The 27,573-nt window shown below is 34.2% G+C and overlaps 1 protein-coding gene across 1 annotated transcript in view; it reads right to left on the reverse strand.

The window, feature by feature from the left end:
* Window positions 1-1,020: 1,020 nt before the first annotated feature.
* Window positions 1,021-27,573, reverse strand: part of SNX7 (sorting nexin 7) — a 101,190-nt gene continuing 74,637 nt past the window's right edge. Inside the window, exons 8-9 of the mRNA XM_039228423.1 lie at window positions 26,881-27,033; window positions 1,021-1,334 (exon numbers count right to left, since the gene is read on the reverse strand). Coding sequence (XP_039084354.1) covers window positions 1,248-1,334; window positions 26,881-27,033 — 240 coding nt within the window. The 3' untranslated portion in view covers window positions 1,021-1,247. The remainder of the gene's footprint in view (window positions 1,335-26,880; window positions 27,034-27,573) is intronic.

Raw genomic sequence — 27,573 nt, forward strand, 5'->3', positions numbered from 1 at the left:
TGTGACACGGATTTAAGTGCTAATACCCAAATGATACTTGAAGTCATGCATGTAGAGTAACATGTATGACCAAATCCTCAAACCTCAGTCTTGAAAAATATCTATTTCAAAAACTTAGCAAATATTAAATAACATGTTCAGTTTCTAAATATATCCATAAAATAAACACAAAATCACTTTGTATGGTCAATATTACTAGATTACTAGATTGTATAGGATTACTAATAACTCAAATACTAATATCAATCTATCTTGGTAACTTTTTTTTTGAGATGCTTGACTGTGTTTATTTTTAATTTTTTAAAATTTAAGTCCAAATTAGTATAACTTGGTAACTTTTTTTAATTGTGGAAAACAATTACTTAACTCTTATCAAACCAACATATGAACAGTTATTGTTAATGTTTTATACCACTAGATAATTTTTGTATATTTACTTCAAGTTCCTAATGTCAGAGAGAATAGTACTTTAGAGAAATCATGATGAAATAAAGGTGAATGCATAATATGCTTGGTAACACGGGCTTAATTCTTTTTTTTTTTTAGAGTTTATTTGAGAGAGAGAGAGACAGAGAGAGGGAGAAAACACATGAGCAGAGGAGGGAGAGAGAGAGAAAGAGAGAGAGAGAGAGAGAGAGAGAGAATTCCAGCAGGCAGCAGGAAGCCAACACAGGGCTCAAACTCAGGAACTGTGAGATCATGACCTGAGCAGAAACCAAGAGTTGGACACTTAACTGACTGAGCCAGCCAGGCACTCCACATAGGTTGAATTCTTGTCAGAATCTGTTTCAGAGGCTTGAACTACTAGTACAAAAAGAACACACCATAGCCAGTCATTTTATATTAAACTTTTTATTAAAACTGAGTCTTCATGATATATTTAAAATGAGATATTTCACAAACAAATATTTGGGCAAAAAATTTCTATATGTAATTATTGGCACATAAATTTAAAATAAAAACTAAGCTAAATATATATATATATACACACACATATATAATTTTATGTGTGTATATATACACATACATATATATTCTTATGTATGTGTATATATATATTCTATGTGTGTGTGTGTATACATATATATATCCAAATTCATGTCAATGATCTGGAATACCTGAGTTTCAAGCTGTTGGTTTTCCAGATAGTGCTAAACGTTTTCATCCACTTTATGAAGGACACAGTCCATCCAGAAAGAACAACTTTGGTTAATAGATGCTGTCTCCCAAAGATCACACAGAAGTCCTCAATGGGATTCAGGTTTATCTTCAGAAGGTTCTTCCATGTGGAGGTCAGTCTGTGATGCAAGGAAGGATTCCCATGTAGCAAGGCACTGAATAATGGAAATATACCAGGAGGAAATCAGCAATCGTGAACTTTCAGCGGTGAATGGATATACAGATCTTACGTATCTGTCCCTAGAGCAATTTGCCCTGCTCCTCTTTCCCCCAGCATGCCAGAATCCTTGTGGGTTTTTTTTTTTTTTTTTTTACATATTTTAATTCCTAGTGTGGGATACTACTGCTAAATAAGAGGAAAACATAAAAGTTTTAAAGATGAGTATGGATTAGTTTCCTGAAACAATCCAGTATTACCCCACTGTCAGGAAAGAAAACTGCTCTCAATTATGGAGGAAAAGATGGACCATTTGGATCCGAGGAGGCAGGTGTTAAGCATCTAGACAGAGGAGTTAGATGCAAATGTGCCTCCATCAGATGTGAATCCCACTACAGCAAACATTGAGTTTGGGCAAGTTGATGAATCTTTACTGTAGTTTCTCCAGCTATAACTTAGGTTAATAATAGTACTTACCACTAGGGCAATGGTGAAAATTAAATTTCTATAATCTGTATAAATCTCTGTACAGAATGCCTTGTCCAAAGTAAGTGCTCAAAAAAATGAGCAATTATTATATTATGATGGTCTGTTGTGACTAGGTGGTGAAACCTGCTCACTAATGTGCCACAGGAAATGAAAAAGCACCAGACAATGAAAGGTGGTAGGGACACACAAACAGGAATGTGGCCACCTTTGTGATGTTGCCTAGGACTGACTTGCCTACTAGCCTAGTCTCAGTTATCTGCATGAAGTTTATCTATAGCATAATGTTAACAGTTTGCAATTATTTAGGATTCTTCTAAAGTACACTTACTGTAACATATATTCAGCCAGAGGTAAAATTAATTAGGAAAGAAATCATGTTTTTTCAAAAATATATATATATGGGATAGACTGCTATATACAAATACATATGTATGTATTTTTGATACAATAAACTCCAAAGTTGGATTGATTAGCACTGATTTACTTGCCTAAACTACTTTCATGTCATTTCTTTATCCTCTAATCCCTTTGCAGCTTTACTGTGTGCATTTCTGACAAGTACCAAATGACAGACCAGTGATTTCCCAAACACCATACAAACTCAAAATTTTAAAGCTCCCAAATTATAAAGGTGCTGCACTCCAAAAAGTGTATGTCGGGACTTATGTATGTATATACATATATGTGTGTTTATACAATATTTTTTCAAGCTTAAGATTTAGAATATGGGTAGCATTTTGCCAAATTAGGTTTTTATAAAGGTTATATCCAGCAATTTGATTCTGAGACAGTCTCAAGAGCCTAGGAAATGAATAATATGCCTAGAAAACTGTATATTTGCATGAGAACAACAGAAAATATTGTTGAAAACTTAATCGCCTAAAAAAAATACTGAGTAAATTACTGGGTAAAATACTGAGTATTTGAAAGTCAGGCTTGGAATAATACAAGTCTCATAAGAAGAATCAATTCCATTAGGACTTTAAGGGATATTTTTGATTTGAAAACTTTAGAGAGTACTGGAAGCCAAGTAAGCCAAGAAACATGATTTTAATCTCTTTGGATCAATCAGTTCTGGAATCTGCCTTTATTCTTTAGTAAGTTACTAACTCTCTGATTTTCTGCTTCCTTAGATGTACAATAATAATACCTGTCTCACAGGGATGAAAAATAACAGGATAAGGGGTAAGGAAGGAGAGGACAGGGGAATAAAGGGAAGGCCAGGTTATGACAGGGACCTTCCACATAAGAGTGGCCTCCTCTCACATGATACTGGAGAAGAAGCCAGATGTCTTTACATCTAAATGTTTACACTCATGAAAGGGCATTAAAGATAAATATCTCACATTTGATATGTTTCAACTTTTAGACTTTAAATCTTTTATCATTGTCCAAACTATATATGATTTGGAAGGTGGGGGGTTGACATAAAATATCCATTCACTCAACAAGTATTTTTGGGTTCTTACTATGTCAGGCATTATGTAGGTTCTGGGGTACATCCCTGACCTCATGGAACTTATGATTTAGCAAAACACACAAGTCAGCAAATATAACCAACTACAGGGTCTATGAAGTTGCAGCATATGATGAAAATAAATAGTAGCGGGATCTCAATCAGACTACAGTAAGTTAACTAATGTTTCCTAGTAGGAGTAAGCCTATAAATTTCTGTGCATGTTTGTGGCAGGGCAACGTGAGGAATACTGTATTGAATAGTGGTTAAGAAACTGGGCTCAAACTTCTGCTGCTGGCCAAGATGGTATAATAAGGGCTATATTTACTCTTCTGCTAAAAGATAGATAGATAGATAGATAGATAGATAGATAGATAGATGATAGATAGATAGATGATAGATCACAAAAAATATATTTGAAACAACAGTTTTCAAGACCATCAGGCAACATAGGACAGTGATCCCTGAGAGACAAGATAAAAACAAGATGAGCTCTATGATTAACCTTATGCTATAGGCAGAATTATGTCCCCCCCCCAACTCATTTGTTGACGCACATTGTGCAATACTTCAAAATTCATTTGTTGAAGTACTATAGAATGTAAAAGCATTTGGATAGAAGGCCTTTAAAGAGATGATTCAGTTTAAATGAGATTAAGATGGACCCTAATCCAATCTGACTAGCCTCCTTATAAGAGGAGATTGGTCATTCAAGGAGAATACAGGAATGACAGCAGAGAGAAAAGATGACATGAAGACCAGGGAGAAGGCTGCCATCTGCAAAGTCAAGAAGAAAGGTCTCACAAGAAACCAAGAAACCAAGCTTGTCAACACCCTGATCTTGGACACTACCCTCCAAAACTGTAAGAAAATAATTTTTTTTGTTATTTAAGCTACTCAAGGCTGTGCTATTTTGTTATGGTAGCCCTAGCAAACCAATACACCACCTAATGCCTTAGAGAATTTCCAGGCCATGGAGGGAGGAGGGTGAACTTAGGTATAGCCAGGCAGACTCCCTAAGTTGAAGAGATGAAGCTAAGAGTCTATAGAAAAGTAATGCAAGAGTAGTTTGTAGAGCAGAGTACCAGAGAAGAGAGAGAATAGACAGAGCACTCTGGAGTTCTGTGGACAGTCTCCTTCAGGTATTCAGTGGAGTACTGATCAGTACAAGCATGTGAGAAAGCTACCTGAGGCCAGGAAAAGAAGTCATCAGTGAGGATTAGAGTGACCATGTCCATGTTCTCACAGGGCCTGGAATAGTACAGGATTCCACTAAAGAGATTGGAAAATCAAATACTTCATGAAATATTGGGTAGAATACAAAGACGGGTCTTGCCTCAAGACTGGGAAATAATTTGCCATAAAATCTGGTCAAGTACAATTTAACAAATCTTAAAGTGAGACCTCAAAGGATCAAAGTGTGTCCAAACAACTTCACTAAGGGCTATAGTGATAAAAAGTATTCAGCATACAACAAAATTCATGATATTTGGTATCCAATTAAGATTACCAGGATGTAAAGAAGCATAAAAACACAATCCATAATGTGGAGAAAATTCAACCAGTGGAAACTTACACACAATGGAATATTACTCAGCCACAAAAAGCATGAAATTTTGTCATTTGCAACGACACAGATGGAGCTAGAGAGTATTATGCTAAGTGAAATAAGACAGTCAGAGAAAGACAAATACCATATGATCTCATTTCTATGTGGAATTTAAGAAACAAAACAAATGAACACAGGGGGGAGAACAATGCAAATCATAAAATAGACTTAACTATACAAACAAAATGATGTTTACCAGAGGGGAGGTGGGTAGGGGGCAATGGGTTAAATAGGTGATGGGATTAAGGAGAGCACTTGTTGTGATGAGCATTAGGTGTTGTATATAAGTGATGAATTACTAAATTCTATACCAGAAACCAGTATTACAGTACATGTTAACTTACTGGAATTTAAAACAATTAAAAAAAAAATTTTTTTTTTTAAATTTTTGAGAGAGAGAGAGAGACAGCGTGAGCAGGGGAGGGTCAGAGAAAGAGGGAGACACAGAATCCAAAACAAGCTCCAAGCTCTGAGCTAGCTGTCAGTACAGAGCCCGATGTGGGGCTCGAACCCACGAACTGTGAGATCATGACCTGAGCCAAAGCCAGAAGCTGAACTGACTGAGCCACACAGGCACCCCAACTAATTGGAATTTAAACAAGAAATTGGAGAGAAAAAGGAAAAGAAAAGAAAAGAAACTGACCCAGAATTGACAAAGATATTAGCAGACAAGGACATTAAACTATAAAAGTGTCCTAGATGTTCAAAGAGTTAAGTAGAGGCATGGAATATATGAAAAATAGACACAAATTGGACTTCCAGAGAAGAAAATTACCATGTGGGTGATGAAAAATATAAGGAATGGAATTAATAATATATAAGAAAATGAGGAAGAAAAAGTTAGTGAACATGAAGGCACAGCAACGGAAAGTATCTAAAAGGAAACACAGATAGAAAAAAAAAAAAAGATCAGTGGAAAAAAGGAGAGCATACACAAGCCATAGGGCATAGCTTGCAGTAGTATAATACATATTAATCACCTCAAAAGGTGGAGGGCCAAAAAACTTTTTGAAAACATAAAGGCCAAAATTTTTCCAAATTTAATAAAAAAATCATAAACTCGCAAATCCAAGAAATTCAATAAACTCTAAACATCAGAAATATGAGGAAGAATACATAAAGCCACTTGATGATCAAACTGTTCAAAGTCAGAGATAAAGACAATCTCTAAAGAAGACAGAGAAAAATCATAATACAAAAGAAGGAAACATTGAGATTTCTCACCCAAAATAATTTAAGTGAGAAGACAAGAGAGTAACATTTTTAAATTAGTGTAAGAAACAGCACTGTCAGGATAGAATTTTTTTCTATGCCCAGCAAAATTATCCCTCAAAAACAAAGGCGAAATAAAGATATTTTTGACAAACAAAAGCTACAGAATTTATCACTAACAGATCACACAAGATATGTTTTTAAAAAAAGAAAAATTCAATCAGCCAAAAAGAAATAAAACCAGACAAAAATATGAATCTATTCAAAGGAATGAAGAGCACAGGACATGTCAATGATATGGAAACATATATATTTTTCTTATTATTTAACTTTATTTGAAATATAATTGACAAATAATTAATAATAATAGTAATAAGACCTGGTGAGGCTTAGAATATATATACAAATAAAATATATGAGAAAAGAGCATAGGGACCAGAGGAAAGAGAATAGAAGAATATGACTATCAGTTCTTAAATAATAGGTGAAGTGGTATAATATTACTTGAAGGCAGACTGTGATAAGATTAAGATGGGGTTCCTGGGTGGCTCAGTTGGTTGAGCATCCGAGTTCAGCCCAGGTCATGATTTCATGGTTCATGGGTTTGAGCCCCATGTTGGGTTCTGTGCTGATAGCATGGAACCTGGAGCCTGCTTCAGATTCTGTGTCTCCCTCTCTCTCTGCCTCTCCCCTACTTGCGCTCTGTGTTCCTCTCCCTCTCAAAAATAAATAAACATCAATTTTTTTTAAAGATTAAGATACATACAATAAGCCTGAAAATAACCACTAAAAAATAAAAGACATATCTAACATAACAAAAGAACTAACATGAAATCATACAAAATTTTCTATTATCCAAAAGAAGGCATAAAGAATAAAATGGGAGCAAAGAATAGATGGAACAAATAAAAAACAAATAGCAAAATAACAAACCCAACCAAACCATATCAAAAATCAATTTCAATGTCAATAAGCTAAATATTCCAATAGGATGCATATTGCACTAGTTTTCTTTTAAAATCCTACCTATATTCTGCTTATAAGAAATATATTTTAAACATAAAGACACAAATATCTTAAAATAAAAAAGGTGAAAAAATATATACTATGTAATACATGTCAAAAGAAAGCTAGAGGGGCTATATTAAATAAAATAGATTTTAGAACAAATATTATTATGAGAGATAAAGGCATCAATTTATCTAAAGGGCATAACTTAAAAAAATATATATGAGACAGTTTAAAAACACATGAAACAAAAACTGAGAGAAATGCAAAGAGAAAGACAAACCCACAATTACAACTGATTTTGGTATACTTCTCTCACAAGAATTGACAGAATATATGGGCAGAAAATCAGCAGTGACGTAGAAAACTGAATCACCATTATCAATCAAGTTGACCTAACTGATATCTACAGAAAGGAAAATGCATATTTATTCATGTGCACATACATTTACCAAAACAAACCACATTCCAGGCTATAAAAGAAGTCTCAATAAATTCAAACAGAGTTAAGTCACATGAAGTTTGCTCTTTGAACATAAATGGAGTTAAATTAGAAATCAGTAATAGAGAGATATCTGAAAAATCCCCAAATATTTGAAATTTAAGCAGGAAATTGTACATATATATGTGCGTGTCAAAGAAAACTCTGTGTCAAAGAAAAACTCAGAAGAAAATTTAAGTATTTTGAACTGAATGAAAATAAAAACATAAAATAAGTTCTGGGATGTCACTAAAGCAATACATAGAGAGAAATTTATAAAACTTAATGTCTATCAGAAAAGAAGAAAGGTTCACAATGAGCAATGGATGATATATGAACGTGTTGAATAACTATTTTGTACACCTGAAACAAATATAATGCCATAAATTAACTAATTCTAATTAAAATAAAAGCTTTAAAAAAGGAAAGAAAAGGAGCTCCTGACTAGCTCAGTCAGTACAGCATATAACTTTTGATCTCTGGTCATGAGTTTGAGCCCTATATCAGATGTAGAGATTATAAATAAATAAACTTAAAAAGAAAAAAAAGAAGATCTTAAATAAATGATTTCAGTTCCTATCCTAAAAACTAACAGATTTATAGATAAATTAAACTCAAACTAGGGGTCAAGAAAGAAAAGAAAGAAAGAAAGAAGGAAAGGAAGAAAGAAAGAAAGAAAGAAAGAAAGGAAGAAAGAAAGAAAGAAAGAAAGAAAGAAAGAAAGAAAGGAAGGAAGAAACTAAAAAGAACAGAGTGTGACTCAATGAAAAAAAGAGAGAAAAAATAATTTAAAAATCTATGAAACCAAATGTTGGCTCTTTAAGATGATTAATAAAACTGATAATCATTGGGGCGCCTGGGTGGCTTAGTCGGTTAAGCGTCCGACTTTCGCTTAGGTCATGATCTCGTGGTTCGTGGGTTCGAGCCCTGCGTCGGGCTCTGTGCTGACAGCTCAGAGCCTGGAGCCTGTTTCAGTCTGTGACTCCCTCTCTCTCTGACCCTCCCCTGCTCACGCTGTCTCTCTCTCTCTCCTAGAAAGAAATAAAAACGTTAAAAAAAAAACCAAAACCAAAACCAAAAAAAAAACCTGATAATCATTAACCGGACTGATCTAAAAGAAGAGAGACGACACAAATTATTAGCTCTTAGGAATGAGAAAGGTGACATCACTCCAGATTCTACAGAAGGAAATAAAGGAATATTATTGAAAACTTTACACCTATACACTGACAATTACAAGAAATGGACCAATTCCATGAAAGACAAAAACTACATAAACTCACTCTACAAGAAATAGATAACCCAATGAATTTGAATCTGTTGTTAAGTATCTTCCCACAAAAGAAAACTAGGCTTATTCCCATCACTGGAAAATTTCTATAAAATATTTAGGAAAGAAATCATATTAATTCTATACAAACTCTACTGGAAAACTGAAGACATAGGAATGCTTTTTGATTTACCACAACCAAAGACACTGTAAGAGAAGAAAACTACAAACCAATATCCTTCATAAACATAGATATAAAAATTCAAAACAAAATTTTGGCAAATCCAGCAATCTATAGAAAGAATTATACATCATGACCAACGGGATTTATCCCAGGAATGTAAGATTGGATTAACATTCAAATATCAATCAAAATGTAATTGACTATTAAATGTAAGATCATCTCAATAGACACAGAAAAGGCATTTGTCAAATTATAATGTCCATTTCTGATTTTAAAAAGTTCTCAGCAAATCAGGAATTGAAGAGAACTTCTACAACCTCAGGAGGACATTTACAAAAAAAACCCTAAAGTTAACATCATAAGCAGACATGCATTAAACATTAGCTGTTATTAATATTTTCTTTTTAATGCAAAAAAAGAAATTAAAAGTTTTATAGATACTCAAAAACCTCCTTCACCAAATTTTAAGTATAAAAAAAGCTCTATCCACAGTATCTACAAAATGAGGAAAGTTACTAACTGGGACTGAAGGTCTGGTAGAGAGCAGACCATACTTTGTGTTTGGGGAGAGCCCCGTTTCCTCTGTGAGCTTCATTTCTACTAGAGCCCTCTGGCGTCCTCTGCAAATCCACATACAATTCTACTACATGGTAACCCTGCATGGCAGCCCAAAGCCATTACTACTTTCAGGAGATACCATATCTTTTTGATAACTCTGCCAAACTATCATTTGAATAAACTTCTGAAGTCTTCAAGGAAAAATTCAAAATGTAATTATGAGCAGTCTGCTCTATTTAGATTTCCTGTCAAATAAATGATCCAAATTGTACCAAAAATGGCATTATATCTCATGTAAAGAAACTTCTACTGTCATACTCTACTTCAACTATCCTTAATAAATACCTAAGGAAGATATTCAGTAGACATCCATGCTGATTAGCACTGTGAATTAACATTTTAATTTCTTTTTTCTTATTTGAGAGAGAGAGTGTGCAAATGGTAGAGAGGGGCAGAGAGAGAGAGAGAGACGGAGAGAGAGAGAGAGAGAGAGAATCTCAAGCAGTTTCCACAGTGAGTGCAGAGCCCCCTGTGGGGCTCTGTCCCACAACCCTGGGATCTTGACCTGAGCTGAAATCAAGAGTTAGACACACAAACGACTGACCCACCCAGAAGCCCCCATTTTCATTTCTAAATTAAGTCCTAATGAGACAGCAAAACTTAGTAAAAAAAGCAAATTAGCCACTGAACTATCTCCTTACCATCTACCATACTAGAGGCAGAAAAACAATTTATGTATGTAGAAATATGGATTATAGAACATTAGCATAGAAAAACAATAGAAATAACATGATACCTGCTCTATATGAATACTTGCTCAGGCATTGTAATGGTTGCTTTATTATATATTACCTTCATATTACTACCTTACAAAGACTGTTATGTATATTATATCACAAATGAGAAAGCTGAGGCACTAATGGTTAAGTACATTTGTGACATTACAAATCTGATAAGTAGTATAGTTACTATTTATTCATTAATAAATGGAAAGTAACCAATTTCTTGAATGACCACCAGGGTACATTTACTAAGTCACTGGGCCATCACAAGATATCTTTCTTTTACATAGTGGAAAGAAGACATTTTTGGAAGAAGAGGTGGGTAAGAAAACGCATGCTTGCAGGGAGGCATCAGACTGATCACATTTTAGGAAAATGTATATATGCAGGTTGAATGTGTGGAAACTGATTTCCTACATACCTCTTGGAAAGTCTAGATAGCTTGAGGAACACACATAGCCTTTGAAGATGACTTAATTAATAACACCAGACATACAGTAAATACTCAGTAGATGCAGATGATTATAGAGAAAGAAATGTATAGAACTAGGTTCAAGTATGCTGGTTGTCATAAAAGCTTCATTTTTCAATCTGAATATTAATAATTGACATCCTGCCTTCTATTGCTCTCTAAAGTTGTTTTGCCATAAAAGTCTAATTCCCACTCAGGCTGTTGACTAGTCAGGCTTCTCAGGAAGGACTGACCCTGATATTTATATACTTATCCAATTACTGTACACAAATCTATCTAAAAATAATAAAAGACTGGGGTGCCTGGGGGGCTCAGTTGGTTAAATGTCCGACTTCGGCTCAGGTCATGATCTCACGGTTCGTGGGTTCAAGCCCCATGTTGAGCTCTGTGCTGACAGCCAGCTCGGAGCCTGGAGCCTGTTTCCGATTCTGTGTCTCCCTCTCTCTCTGACCCTTCCCTGCTCACGCTGTGTCTGTCGCAAAAATAAATGAAACATTAAAATTTTTTTTAAAATAAAAATAATAAAAGATAACCCCTAAATCTCTTTTAAAAAGCTCTTTACTCTTTCTTGCTTTATTTTTTGTATGAAAAACCAAGTAAAGACTCAAGAAATGGACTGTTTATACCACATAGTTAAACACTTTAATTCAGTATCTACTGTGTCCAGGACTGTGATAATTGGAGGAGACAGAGTCATCAAAATGGCAACAAAACAATCTCAAAACTTATCATGAAACTGGCTTATAACTGTAAATCATGTTCTTTAAAAGATATTGGGGCACCTGGGTGCCTCAGTCAGTTAAGCATCTGACTTGGGCTCAAGGCATAATCTCACAGTTGGTAAATTCAAGCCCTACGCTGGGCTCTGTGCTGACAGCTCAGAATCTGGAGCCTGCTTCAGGTTCTGTGTCTCCCTCTCTCTTTCTGCCCTTCCCTCACTTGGGCTCTGTCTGTCTCTCTCAAAAATAAATAAATGTAAAAAATAAATAAATTAAAAAAAAAAGATATTTCTGGGGGCTAACCTAGGTGGCTCAGTCCATTGAGCGTCTGACTATTGGTTTCGGCTCAGATCATGATCTCATGGTTCATGGGTTTAAGCCCCATGGTGGACTCTGTGCTGATCAGTGTGGAGCCTGCTTGGGATTCTCTCTCTCTCCCTTTTTCTCTGCCCCTCCCCTGCTTGTTCTCTCTCTTTCTCTCTCTCAAAATAAATAAATAAAACCCTTTTAAAAAAAGAAATGCATTAAAAACAGATATTTCTGTTATCTGGATTCTCATTGCTTTCTACTGAGGAATTGATTTTTCCCACTTTCAAATCATTACAATTAGTGAAGCAAGCACATGTCTATCACAATTAGAGTAACAATCGAATACACTCACCAGCATCGCTCTTGGCCTGACCTTTAGCACTACTCAGCAGCTCATTCTAGCTTTAGATTCTCATATTATCATCAGAGAATCAACAACAGGAATTCCACCATTAGTTGAATACTGTGTCATAATCTTCCACATGTATTATTTTATTTGATATAACAATACTTGGATAAAATCAAGTCATTGCATCTTATAGTTATGAAACCTGTGTCTATAGATTTCAGTACCTGTTTCTACTGCCTCATGTTCATCACTGCAGTAAAAGTGAGCCAATAAATATGCTGCACATGATGCTACTAGGTAGGATGTTGGGTGACCAAAAAGAAAGTTTATCACAAATCCTCATTAATCGAGAATCCAGGGCACGTTTTCCCCAGGTGGCCCCAGTGTGTAGCCAAAGGCCAAAAACCTTAGATTGTCTTTGAAGGGCACGAATGGAAAACAAAGCTGTACAGTTAGGGAAGGTGAGCCAGAGCCTGGGGAAACACATCCAACATGTAAACAAAAGCCTTTTTGTTCCTGCACACATTCTTAAAAACTTCTCAAATACACAGACAGAATATTTAGAAAATAAGTTTTAATTCCAAAGCTAGTTTTGAAAGCAAATCTGTTGCTACTTCAGCAAAGATGGTGATGACACTATGCCCTTAATAAAGATCACTGATTCTTCAGTTCTTGTAAGTGGGTAGCAATCCTATAAGCGATGTTTCCATCGCTTTCCAGAGAATGAATGGTGTTTCTATAACTACAATATAGCTTCCAATGAAAGCGTGTATTATTTAAGAATCAGTATTTTCTCAAGCTGGTGGGGTATGAAGGGATTCTGTCCTACAGTGTGACTTCAGGCAAGTATCTTCACTGCTCTGGGCTTGTTTACTCTTTCATAAAATAAGGGGCTTCGCTTAGGTGTGTCCATTAAGTGTCATTCTAGAACTAAAAAAGAATGCTTCCAGGGGCTAACTGTAGTCAAGAAGAAGTTGGGAAATGAGATTACATACAGTTTATAACTCTGTCTTGGTCCCCGTGGCTTGACACATTGTGGAAATGCATCAAACAAAATTTTACCTCTTTCCTCAGCATTTGACATTTATAAGATAATTACCATTATAACTCATTTCCAAAGAGATGCTTCATAAGTTAATAAGAAATACTTTCAATTACTACTATTTCTGTTACTATCGGTAGTCTACATTTATTAAAACTTTCCTTATTATGTCATAGGCACCAAGTTGACATCATATATATTTTTAATTCATTCATCCTTATCTATCTACCTATCTATCATCTATCTGTCTGTCTGTCTGTCTATCTATCTATCTATCTATCTATCTATCTATCATCTATCTATCTATCAGTTTTGAAACTTACTTTTTCTATATCGGAAATTTCAGGCTAAAGTAGAGTAAGTTGTGGCTTAAGGGATAAGCTAAGTGAGACTCCTTGAAGGATGTTTATGAGTATAAAAGCTTCAAAATCACATATTTTTAGTGACTTACAGGGAACATTAAATTTTGTTTCTGGGAATTTTCTTTCATCTTTCTTTATTCCATTACACATATATATATATTATATTATATATATTATATATATAATATATACACACACATATATGATATATATGTAAGATTACATATATATTTTTTAATACCTGAACAAATCTGTGATGTAGGTACTATTAAATTCAGCATGTTATAGAGAAGGATACTAAGGCTCAAATTTTAGTGAGTCTTCAAGGTCTCCCAGTGAAGTTACAAGTTGTGCCTGTCCAAAGCCGCACTTAGCCAATATGCAACAATGTCAACATAGTTTGATGTCTCCATCCACAATTCTACCACCGTGTTTGTGGAACAGCTAACAGAAAATTTAGTTTCATCCAAATTATCACATAAGTCAAATGAAGAAAACATTATGTATTTCTATAATAATACAGTAAAATAACCATAAATTTGCCTAAAATAATAACAATTAAAGCTATCATTATGAAATGTGATAAAAGTCAAACCTTGCCATATATTTTTTAAAACCAGAAATATACACATTAAGCCAAAAGTTGCTGTGCTTCTAGTTTTTTCCCCACTAATCTAAAAATACATTTTAGACAGTACAAGAATTGTACATCTTTTAATAAGCTAAAAATGAGAAAAATGGCTGAGTGTCCTCTAAGTATATTAATGCTGTATCAAATGATCTTGGACACAAATGACATTGCTTACATTTGAGGAAACATGGAAGCTCAAATATGTAAACATAGATGTATGAGGCCACTTGTATGTGTAACATTTCAGTAACAGCTTTTTTTTCTTTTTTTTTACCTCCTAAACTTAAGACTCACAACAGGAATGAAAACTTGCGGGAACTGTATGTATATTTTATATCGTGGATGTGATGAGTACAAAAAGAAATCAGAGACGCTGTTGCTAGAGAAAAGCAACTTCTATTATTTTGTAATAGTTTAACGCTACTCATTATATTTCATTTTAGGAAAAGTCTAAATTCAGTTTTTGGAATCATCTGTCAGTTTATAATTTTAGAACTATCAACACTTAAAAATAACAGATTTTTCCTTTTTTTCTAAAACATTTACATATCTGACAAGAATATAAGTAATAAGTTCAATTTGTAAATCCTGCAAATACTTCAAAGACTATTACAGAGTTAATGCAAAAGGACTCATTAGCAACAAACGCCATCTTGTGGTCCATGTTTTTATTATTTTGTAGTAAGTGAATTTATAACTCAAAATCTGCTAAAGATAGAAAGAAACTTGGATATAATTTAGTCCCTTTCTCTCATTTTTACACATGGAAAAACTGGAGCTCCAAAAGGTCTAATAAATTTAAAATGTTCAGAGGAAGAATTAATACAAGAGCCAAAATTTGAATTCAAATCTTTTCAACTCATACTTTTTCTATACCACATCATTGTTTTTGACTAATAACAAGCCAATTACATGAAGTCTGTCCAGTTAATCACATTTTAGTGAGTCTTCAAGGTCTCCCAGATACTTTAAACACCAAGTTTATCTGTGGTCGTTTAACCATACCTTGAAAGTACAGCAAACTATAAGGAAGACCACATTTACCTTTGATTTACTGGAAAATTATCAAGGCACAGCAATGATGTTTTGCATTATTTTAAAGCATTCCACAAATGTTTTTAAATTTTATTCTCCTTAAGATTTATGAGGGCAGTGTGTGGTAGTGTCGGGAAGTGGAGGATTATCAACACCTCTACTGACAGATTAGAAAATTGGGTTTAGAGAAGACATGACTGAGATTTTACAATCAGCTAGTGGTAAGCATCCTAGTATCCAACTTTAATTTGTTTCATTAGTAAATCCACCTCTTTTCTTCATGATGTTCTATCATAACAGTGCTTACATGTGTATATATGTGTTTTAAATCCTTAGTTCCATTTCTTTACAGAAACTGCTATAATTATTGGCCCATAGAATATAATATAGTCTATCATTTGTGAGGCATAAAATGAAAGTCTTTGATTCAGAAACTTGATATTTCCAGAAATTATAAATATGTAATCTTCTATTCAAATATTTGACTACCATAATAGCTAAAAAATTTATCTAACCCAAAGGATGGGAAAGAGGCACAGAATGACTATGCTATATAGTCCATATAACTGTTCATCTCATAGCTAAACTCAACTTCATTTATATAAAAGAGAAATAACATTGCAGAATGAGATTAATGAGAATATTTTAAGAGAAATTTTTAAGAAATCAGATATCTAAAAATAACAAAAATCTTCAAGACTTCTATCAAACATAATAAACGATGTCCATGGTTATGTGAAAACATGTGCTGTAGCTATGGCTTTTGAATGTGCAATTCATACAGAAATTATCACTTAATAAAACAACAGAATATAGCTGACTACATAAGTCCACTTATATGCAGATTTTTTCCAGTTACAGTACTGTAAATATATTTTTTCTTCATTATGATTTTTTTCCTTTTCTTTTTTTTTTAAGTAGGCTCCTCACCCAGGGCAGAGCCCAATGCAGGGCTTGAACTCATGACTAAGATCAATACCTGAGCTAAGATTAAGAGTCAGATGCATAACCAACTGAGCCACCCAGGCACCCTTCCTTATGCTTTTCTTAGTATCATTATTTTTCCCCTAGCTTACTTTAGTGTAGAAACAGACTATAACATGCAAAGTGTGTGTTAATTGACTATGTCACCAGTAAAGTTTCTGTCAACAGTAGGCTATTAGCAATTAAGTTTTTGGAGAGTCAAAAGTTATACGCAGATTTTTGACAGCACGAGGAGTCGTTATTCCTAACCCCCATGTTGTTCAAGAGTCAACTGTAGTTAATTAATAATTACTTTGGAATTCTAAAAATGACAAATGCTTGATTTTAAGGTTTCCTGAGGAGTAAATAAAAATCACACCCGGCTGCATCTAACCTTAAATCTATAATTGACTATTTTATATACTTTATATAACAGTTGAATATTAAATAGATTATAAACTTTTGTGGCACCTGGTGGCTTAGTCAGTTAAGCATCCAACTCTTGACTTCGGCTCAGGTCATGATCTCACAGTTTATGAGTTCAAGCCTCACATCAGGCTCTGTGGTGACAGCACAAAGCCTGCTTGTGATTCTCTCTCTCTCTCTGCCCATCTCCCTCTTGTTTCTCTCTCTTTCAAAAATAAGTACACATTTTAAAAAAATAAATAAATTATAAACTTTTAAGTGAGAAAGGACACTATATTAATTGTTAAGAGAGGAACAGACTCTTAGGAAACAGATGGAACTTCAGAGCGGTGCTTCTCAAACCATCTATGGTAAAGAACACAACTTTTTCTTTCAATCTCCAAGGACCACTGAGTGATCCTACTGAGCGTGACTCATTTGCAGTTCATTTCACATGAATCACCACAAAAGCCAAGTCATACCCAAATTGGTCAATATTTAATCAACATAACAAGTCTTAATCATCTACTTGGATGTCATGGTGATGTCTAATTGCTCTAGAAGATTTTAATTGATTACTTGTAATTTCTGATTTATCTTGTTATGAATCTGTAATAAGCAACTTATGGACTGGGCATTGGTCTACATTTCAAGCAACATTACTTCAGAGATCAACATAATTATGCAAGTTTTCCCAAACTGTGTTCCATGATATGCTAATCCTGCAAGAAGAAACGCTGATCTAGTCAAGGAAATTATGTCCTCAAATTCACAAACCATATAAGCACATAAAATACCTAAGAACTTCTTTAGGAAATAAACCTGTTTAACTTTATTTAATCCAAACCTACTTGACTACAGAATCCTTCTTTCAAGAGTAACACTCATTACCATTACAAAAACTAATTTTCTATAAAATGCATTGCGAGATTCTAGCATAGACAGAATTACTGATTTACATTATTCAACAACTGTTTAAAAACTCCCAGTTTTTAAACTCATTTCTCTATAATACAATTTAATATAATTTAGAAAATTTTAGCACATAGGAAATAATTTTTTATGTGAGTTCAAATTATATAATTTCTAAGAGTTGTATGGTTTTAGACATATTATCTGGAGCAATGACAAAATCTGTAATCCTTCTTTCATGACTGTCCTCCACATACTTTTTGGATGAAGAAGCACTTCTAAGACCATTATCATCATAACCTTATTCTGATTACATCTTATTTGTCAATGTATCTTTCAAAATGCATCATTAGAACTGAATTCAGTATTTTGAATAGTGAAAGATGTAGATAATTACTTTGCTCTTTTCTTTTTTAGTCATAAGTGTCTTCTAGCCTAACAAGACCTTAATATGACTCTCATAAAGCTTATTATATTTTGAAGAGACCATATTTCAATGTGGTCACCAAGATAAAGACCTAGTGAATTAAATAAGTTGATTTCTGCAAAGTATACTATCATTTTACACAGTGAAGAGAGTTTTATTGCAAAATAATTGTTGCTTGAGTATAAAATTCCTTTGGAAAAAAAAATAGTTAGAGGTAGATTTATGACTTGGAATATGAAAGCAGGACCGTGTCATCAAGGTAGAGGATAATATTTACCTTTTTACTACAGTGGTAGGGGAACATCCATCTGTATCATCAAAAACCTGTATCAAATTACTAAGGTATAAATTCAAAAGGTAGGTGACTACAACAGACCAGTCTTTCAAACCAAGTAGAATTGAGATTTACTCTAAGAGCTCATAGTTACCTAAACTTCAGATGGTTTTACAATAAAGGCTCTAATTAACATTATAAATCTTACATTTCTATTTGTTCCATAGTCTTTTCTAAAAAAGATTTGTTTATTCCATAAACGGCTTCTGCGAGCAAATAAATCTGAGACATTAAACAAAAGTGAACAGGTTTTTTTTTCCCCTAAAGAGTTTCTTGGAAATGTAAATGTGCTAAGGTACATTGCCAACCTTCTACAATAAAGTGAAACAGTTGAACTAGATGAAAGGCACTTAAGCCGTCATACCTAATAATAACCAAAGTAAAATCAATGGAAGTAAATGATTGTGTGATCAACTATGCTCCCAAATATACAAGAGTTAGAGACCCAAAAGAACTATATACCCAGGAATTTCCTCTGATATTTGCAATAGTTGATTTTAAAAAATTATTTATAAACTATCTTTATTTATTTATTTTAATATTTTTATTTATTTCTAGGAGAGAGAGAGAGATAGAGAGACAGCATGAGCAGGGGAGGGTCAGAGAGAGAGGGAGACACAGACTCTGAAATAGGCTCCAGGCTCTGAGCTGACAGTCAGCACAGAGCCCAACGCGGGGCTCGAACCCACGAACTGCGAGATCATGACCTAAGCGAAAGTCGGACGCTTAATCGACTAAGCCACCCAGGCGCCCCTATTTATAAACTAAACTTTATCTTTAATGTCGTTTTCCTCAGTTCAGATTCTCACCTCTTCACTTATCTAAGATTCCTGGTATAATCTATCAAGCTGAGAAGGCAGTTTTCTGGCCTCCTTGGTAGCTAATCTCCAAAGATGTCCCTCCCCCCAATCAACCATTAGAGAACTATAATAGTCTCTCATGAACATTCTAAGCAGGTTTTCACTGATGATTTATTTCCTTAATCAATGATGAAGCCTCTCATCAAACAGTAAGAATATAAAGTTTTAAAATCTTAGGATAACACAGAGTTATTTGTCTCTGTTTTCCTTGCTCTGATCATTATTACTGTGTAGCTTTACATTCTATTTGAAATAGGAACTGAATGCTCACTGAAAAATGATTTCCATGGCATAGATAGTAAAATGACAAGATTAATCATTAATTAATCAGTAGTGTTGGTCTCTATATTAAAAATAGGAAGGGAAAGCTCCTAGGTATTCAGTGGATTGCCACTGATGGCAGTAAGAGAAAAACTTGGTGTTTTCTTTTCGATGACAATGAGCATCACTAAATGAACTGATTGGATGGTCCAAAGAAAAGTGGTGGGATATAGCCTGAATTTGCTAATCCAGACATTAGACTCAACCAGTGAACGCCTTCCAGTAAATAAGTAGATAATGTGGGCACAAGAATGTAATGGATTGCAAATTTTAACTGGTATAAAAATGGTTAGGCTGATTAAAAATCTAAGCATCTTAGCTTCTCAAGCTGGTGTGTTTGCTTTCCAGGAAGTCTAGTCTACACATTGGGAATCTATTCAATCTGTGGGTCTATAATGTAGTTCTGAAATATTCTCCAAAGAGTTTCAAAGATATACCCCCTTCTGAAGGGCTGTTTTAGCACCATCAAGAAATCTGTCTTCTTGGGTCCCAGAGATCAGGTCAGGGACCAGCTTTAGTAAATGGAATTGGGCATGAATATAAAAAGAAACGTCCCCTGACTTGGATACCTTCCAGAAAATCCCTTTCTGAGATAACTGAATTATTCCCAGCTGTTCTTATGATTAGGGAGTTGAGGCACATTAACTTTAAAGAGAACAGCTATTTACTCAGTTTTATCCTAAGAGATTATCAATATAAAATATAACTTAAATGGTTCCATATAGACCATTTATTATGTCTCGGACCCAACATTTCAAAAAAAAAAAAATTCAAAAACTACTTGTTATTCCTTGGCATCAAAAGTATATTAAATAACTATCTGTGTAGATCATCTAGCACTCTCATCATTTTCTCTACAAGAAAGGCTATTCACAAAGGCTTTATTTTGGGATTGGATATGGTATATATCAGAAATTACAGGGGTTACATATTTTGGAAGCAGGTGTCATTTTTCCAGTATTCCCCCCAATTTCCTCTGTATCTAATTTTAGTATTTATCTAGGAATGGAAATTAGTCTGCATGTCTCCTGGGTGAGCAGAAGTCTGTCAATCTTCCCAACATAAGTCAGTTTAGAATTAGGGGCTACAACTAAGGCTCTGTAAGCACTGCTTTGGGGCTGGTAAAGGAAGAGGTTTTGCTTTGTTCATTAAAAAAGAGAATATACCTAGAATTCTCTTTTTGTGGCAATGGATAGCTGTTTTTTTTTATTATTATTATCTCTTCATATATACTGGATTATAGTTACCTTTTATTTATATTTGCCTAAACCTTTCAACTTACACTTTCATTCTCCTGGATGGAGAAAACAAGAATGAAATAGAATTGAAGTAGTCCTGTATTTTCAGCTTCCTTAACATGGTTTCCATTAGACATTCACTTTAATAATTTTATTAAAGCTTATTAAATCCTAGTTTTCGTGCATCCAAAGAAGTTCCTTACATCCAATTCCATGTGACTGATATTACTTGGAAGTCATTCACTTTTGTTTTTCCAGAAACCCCACTTCGTTCATTTTGAAATGTGCCTTCTGACACTGTTTATTGTGTCTTCATCTTTGACCAAATCCCTCTTTTTGTATCTTTGCCTTTCATAGTCTATGATCCACAGGTATAATCATACCTAATTTTTGCTTCACTTTTAAAAAATTGTTCATTCCTTGTATGTCATATTCTCTCTTTGAGTCTGTGACTTTAAAATGGCAACTAAATTTCTGTAACTTTTTAAATCACTTTATTAAGTTCTAGGGAATATGACTGAGAATGGCCAGAGTTTCCTTCCTTTGCTCTTACGTCCCAGATTTTGAAAACGGTACTTTCTTCCCAGGTTTCTCTCATGTTACCTAACAGTTCCTCTATGCTGAATTGAATTAAGTCTAGGAAAGCCATTCCCCCTCACTGTTTCTTTTAATTCATGTAGATGAGCACAGAGTCTATAACTTCTCTGATTCCCAGTTTTTACAAGAAGAATGAAATTTTGGACAGAGATGCATATATTTTTTAATTTCTCTAATTTTTAAATGGTCCATAAATAATTGGACTTGGATTTTAGGAAAGTATTAGGTGCATTATTCATATGGCTATATATACTCTTAAAATAATTTTATTTCTTTCTTCCTTTATTTTCCAGAAAATGTCCTACACTATAATCATTTTTTTTGCTTCCTAGACTTCCACGTTGATATATGTATTTGTACTATTCAGTAGTGATAGAACCTTTTGATTAAATCTGTTCATTACAAGTAAATAAAACTAATTTAAATGTTGTTCCTTAAAAAAAATTAGTACATAGTAAAGCTGTAGTAATCAAGTGATAAATATATATACTTTTTATTCTTCCCCAGTAAACTGTAAAGTCCCAAATGGCAAGAGTTAAAAGTTTGAATCTGGATGCTCCCAAGTACTTAGCAAGAATTTTGATGTTAACAGAATTTTAAATGAATGATTTCACATGAGACAGCTGACACTTTTAAATAAAATTGATATAATTTGAAATGAACTGAACTCTGATCTGGTTATTTCTTAAAATTCTTATCTAGAAAGTTTTAAAGATCTAATGTTCATAATTATTTTTAGTAGTATTATTTGTGAGAGCAAAAAAATAGCATAAAGCCTCAACTGTTAGCTGTTACCTTTGCTAATAGAAATATACTACCATCATGTATTATATTAAAATTATATTATATGGGAAAGTAAACAAATGAGAAATATGGAGCTCAAAATAACACATATCCACTGTCATCATCCTGACACAAAATAGATAAGTAATCATATGTTTTTATGCTGACACATTCAGAAGGGGTCAGTAGAAATTTTAAAGTATTTTGATTCGAATATAGTAAATTTGTCTGTAATTATATTTAAGTATACCACTCTCTCTAGGAGAAAAGGTTATGAGCATTCTTTACCTTATGTTAGTGTGCCTAGCTTTTGTTATTGTTTTTGTTTGTTTTTAGTGTGCATGTACATTAATTTTATAACCACAAAAAGGAGGCTATGAAACAAGGACTTCCGTACATTAATACTGTAAAGTAAACTGTGCAAAGTAGTAAACTATATGACTTTAGGTATTATAGTCACTTAGGTATTATAGTCACTTAACTATTAAACTGCTTTATTTGGCAAAAATTAACATTATGTGATCTTTTCATTATGATATTAAAATTTCAAAAAGTAGATTCTTTTTTTTTTTAAAGATTTTTTAAAATGTTTTTATTTATTTCTAGGAAAGAGAGAGAGAGACAGCGTGAGCAAGGGAGGGTCAGAGAGAGAGGGAGTTACAGACTGAAACAGGCTCCAGGCTCTGAGCTGGCAGTCAGCACAGAGCCCCACGCGGGGCTCGAACCCACGAACCGCGAGATCATGACCTAAGCGAAAGTCGGACGCTCAACCGACTAAGCCACCCAGGCGCCCCTCAAAAAGTAGATTCTTTAGTCTGTAATATCTACCAAGCATCACTTCCTTTCAAATCTCCATCATCATAATCATCATCATTACCATCAGCGTAAACAACCATATAAACAGATACTCTTTTGTACCTAATAGAGAGCAATTAGAATATGTCCATGTACTTAATGCAGCATGTCATGTTTTATGGTTTTAGCATCCCCTCACTTTTTATCAGGAAATAATTTTCATTGGTTATTTGGGTACCCGTACACTTTGAAATTATTCACCCATGTTCAACTGGATTTTTTGCTGTAGTGTCTTATTAATTCTTGTTTTTTAAAATAACTCATATTTATTCTTAGTTATTGGTCTTATAGGACAAAATGAAAATAACTCTATTTTACTTACTTGGAGTTTATGTGGAAATGCCTGTTTTATATTTGGTGCCATCTCCAGATAAATTCACACATCTAAGGACTACATTTCATTATGACAATAGCTATCTTCTAATACAGACCCATGTCTCCATAACCTGATTTTCCTGTCACTTAGCTATTTAAATTTTAAGTTATAAATAAGCTGTGACCATTTTACTTCATAAAACAAGTCCAAAGGCAAATGTTTATACCCCAATTCATCTATCATACTAGGAACAAACCCCTTTTGGAATTTATATTTGCAAACGTTGATGAAAAAAGAGGTATTTCCGGAAGAATGTGATTAAATTAAAAAGGAAATGGAAAGATTCTGGAACATTTCACTTCTCTGTATAACTAAGAGATTCTGAAGTTAACAGATAACAGCAGACTGTTACTGTTTCAGGACACACAGTCTGTGTGCTAATTAGAAAGCCTTGATTATTTAAGGGCTCCAACTTCCTAATTATGCTTGGACTGATATAGCAAATCAGTTAAAAGTTATTCACTCAGGGAAAAAAAAAAAAACAAATAATTGACGCTGCAGGGGTTTTTTGAATTTAAAGAAAAATTCCCTCAAAGTTATACATCTAAGAATGCAGTACACTTGATACATTTTTAGTAACATTTATAAATATAATTCACTTGGAGGAAGAGTTAAAAACATACTGATATTAAACTGCTGTGAAGAACAAAACTGGCAATATGACACAGTGATGCTAATTTAACTGTTTCTAACAAAACAATATTTTATATAATTTGAAATCAGTCTATGAGACTGACAAAAGTATGAATTTATGTGACAGGTAGAGTCAAAACCCAAACATTTTAGTTGGAGTTCAGTGGAATTGCCACGAACATTTTCACACTTAGAAAAAAAGCTTGCAGATCCTATCATTTAAAGGAAAATATAGTCAGTATATCTGTCATGTGATTTTTACACTCTAAAATATACTTATGTTTTACAACTATAATTACCTATAGTATATTGCATATTTTAATTTTTGAGGCATTTTCCATAAATTATTTTGGTTGACTGTCATAACAATTCTGTGACATCAGAATGGACAGGTTGTAACGTAGAGAGAAAGTTATTTTTGTGGATTTAAATAGTTAAGTGGTAATAAATCATTCAACAAAAAAAATTTATTCATTTTTGTTTTCTATTTTTATTTTTTTAAGCTTATTTATTTATTTTGAGAGAGAGTGAGAAAGAATGTGCATGCGAGGGAGAGAGGAGCAGAAAGAGGGAAAAAGAGAATCCCAAGCAGGCTCTGCACTGCTAGCACAGAGCCCAACATGGGGCTCAATCTCATGAACTGAGAGATCATGTCCTGAGCTGAAATCAAGAGTTGGACGCTTAACCAAATGAGCCACCCAGGGGCCCCTCAACAAAAGAGTTTAAATCATTTCAAAATCTGAGACTTATGGGAAATTCCTTTGAGATACTTGAATTTACTTAAGGTTGTTAATGCAGAATAAAAGAATTAAGGAGAGAAAATGATCTTTGCAATCACTTGAGTCTCTAGGCCAGCACCATGAAATCCCGATGTCAGTGCTCATCTCTGTCCAGTACTGCAACACTCTCTCTTAAGTCTCCTCGCATCCAGTTTTGTTTCACTCTGAGCCATAAAAGCCAAAGTGACCTTTCTAAAAGGCAAATCTGATAAATATTGTCACTTCCCTGATGAAAATTCAATGGCCTTTCCTATTTCCCTTAGAATGAAAAATAAAAGACTTGTACTACGACACCCTCTTCAGCATAGTGTGGTTCAGGTCAAACGGCAGCAAAATAGGGCACCTTGGTGTTTGAATATTTTAGGCTGAAGGAGTCAGAGACTATGGCAGAGGCAGGAAGGTCACTTTGATCTTCCATAACCCTTATCCCCTGGTGCAGGTGATAAAACCCTCATATGAGAGGTGCTCTCCTTGTAGCTAGAAGAAAGGAAGGTCCTTATCAAAGGAAAGGAACATAGAGAAGACACCTAACAAACAGCTCTTGTCAAGTTTCCCCCAGTTTATTATACACACCTCATACTCCTTAATCTACCATGTTTCTACATGACTGCCCACCCTGCAGCAGACCTAGCATAAAATACTCACGTCTGCTTCTTAGACTCTATGTCCTTAGGGAGGCTTCTGTGTCACAAAGAACTCACATTAAATCAGTTTGTATGCTTTTCTCCTGTCAATTTATCTCTGTCACTTTAATTTCAGACCCAGGTAGGGACCCTCAGAGGGTTCAGGAAAACATTTTCCTCCTCTACAAACCTCATTTTTCAACTCAACATGACCTCTGCTTCTCCAACCTCCAGAAAAGAGCCTCAGTTATTTGAACATGTTCTCACACTTCTAGGATTTTCTGCATGTATTTTTTCTGACTGGAACTCTTTCTCACATTTTTATCCACCTACTTCTTACTCATCATTCAGGTCTCAACTTAACCACATCCTCTGCAGAACTTTCCTCATTCCTTTTAGATTAGGTTAGATGCCCTTGTAATGTCTTTCTGTGCTAGAATGTATTAAACCTTATTATAATCTTTTGTATTAACTGGCTGTTTCCCTTGGTGACTCTGCCTACATAGGAAAGGCACTGTGATTATCCTGCATGCTATGGTCTCTGCAGGGCCCAGCACAGTGTCTGTTGGAAGCAGAGGCTTAAGTAACTCTTACTTAATGAAAATAGTTAATCTTTTCAAAATATACAATATTTTATAGCATTAAAAAGGCATGCACTATAGACTATTGAGCATAAATGTATCAATTTCATACAGTCATTAATTTAGCCAGAGATAAAGTTAAAGATGTTGAAAATGTACCTGCTAGGAAAAGTATGTTTAGAATAAGCTAGATTAAAAAAAAAAAAAAAAAAAAAAGGATAGTATAAAATTCATTTAAAATGACAACTACCTTGGGGAACTGTTAGTTGTGAAAAAAAAAAGATAAAAAACAATCATTTGAAAAGCAAAAGGATGACTAGGTCCTATTTTGAACTTAAAAATAAAGGAGAATAGCATGCTCTTTGTTGAGGTTTGAACAGCTATAGAAGTCAAGGTGGAAATGGCAGGGAAATTAGTAATGTACAGGACCTGATTTGATTTTCTGCTCACTTAAACCTCTGGTACTTTTCTCACGCTGTAAATACTTTATAACATAAGAAAGGGAGAGGACGAGGGAAGATAGGCGATTCAGTGGCAAGCATTGTAAGATGCTTTAAAAAATTCAAATCCTTCCAAAATAAGAAACTGTGGGGAAAACAAACAAAACAAAATGGTAGCATAATTCTTCCCCACATCAAGGCTCAAATTAGGCACCTGGGGCATGCTGTGTAAGAAGGAGACTCTCCATCCTTCCTCCACATAAACACATTTGTTTCAGTGGGGGGGTTCAGCATTACTCAATTAACTGGCAACTCCATTGGCTCCTCCACCAAGGAGGCTTTTGAATGTGATACGTGGTTCTTTAACAGACTTTCAACAAAGGACAGATAGAAAGTAAAAGAGAGGATAACTTTCATAAAATGAAGCAATATTACATACCACTAATTACCTGTTCATAATAGTGGATGTTCTCCTCAGCCATATCCGTAAATGCTGACTTGATATCATTTTGCATATTATGTCTCCATCTTTCCCAATCTGCTTTCAGGGCATTATTAGCGCATTCCACTTTATCTTCAAGTTTTCCAATCTCTTCTGTAAGCTGAATTAGATCACAAAGAGAGATAAATTGATCTATGTATTCCTGTTACTAAATGAATTCATCAAATCTAAGCTGAACATTATATTAAAACGTCTTAAGAATAATTCTTTGGAAAGTCACTAGCACTTACCATGTGTAATAATCAGTTATAGTAAAAAGAAAACTGGATTCAGCCAGAGATGCTGAGTGGAGTTCTAAGATCAACCAGCAATTAGCATTTGACCTTGGCTAAGTCCGTCAAACCTTGGGCTTAGATGTCACTATTTATAAAACAGAGGAACTTGAACTATAAGTTACCTTAAAATTCTTTTGCACTAACTCTCACTACCACTACTGTTTACGGTGATAATATTTATGTTAAAAGGTATGGTTTCATTCACCCACTTCCTATTCCTGGGCTTCATTTTTCAATTGTTTTTACTAGAAAGATCAATTAACTGACCGGTTACTAAATTCATTCAGATTATGCAGTCCAACCTGGAGGCTCAGGGGATTAACTTGACAAATTTCACCAAAGTAATAACAGAAGCAGGTTTGGAT

The sequence above is a fragment of the Hyaena hyaena genome, unplaced genomic scaffold (genome assembly GCF_003009895.1).
Source record: "Hyaena hyaena isolate Hyena2069 unplaced genomic scaffold, ASM300989v1 scaffold_32, whole genome shotgun sequence".
NCBI classification, from domain to species: domain Eukaryota; kingdom Metazoa; phylum Chordata; class Mammalia; order Carnivora; family Hyaenidae; genus Hyaena; species Hyaena hyaena.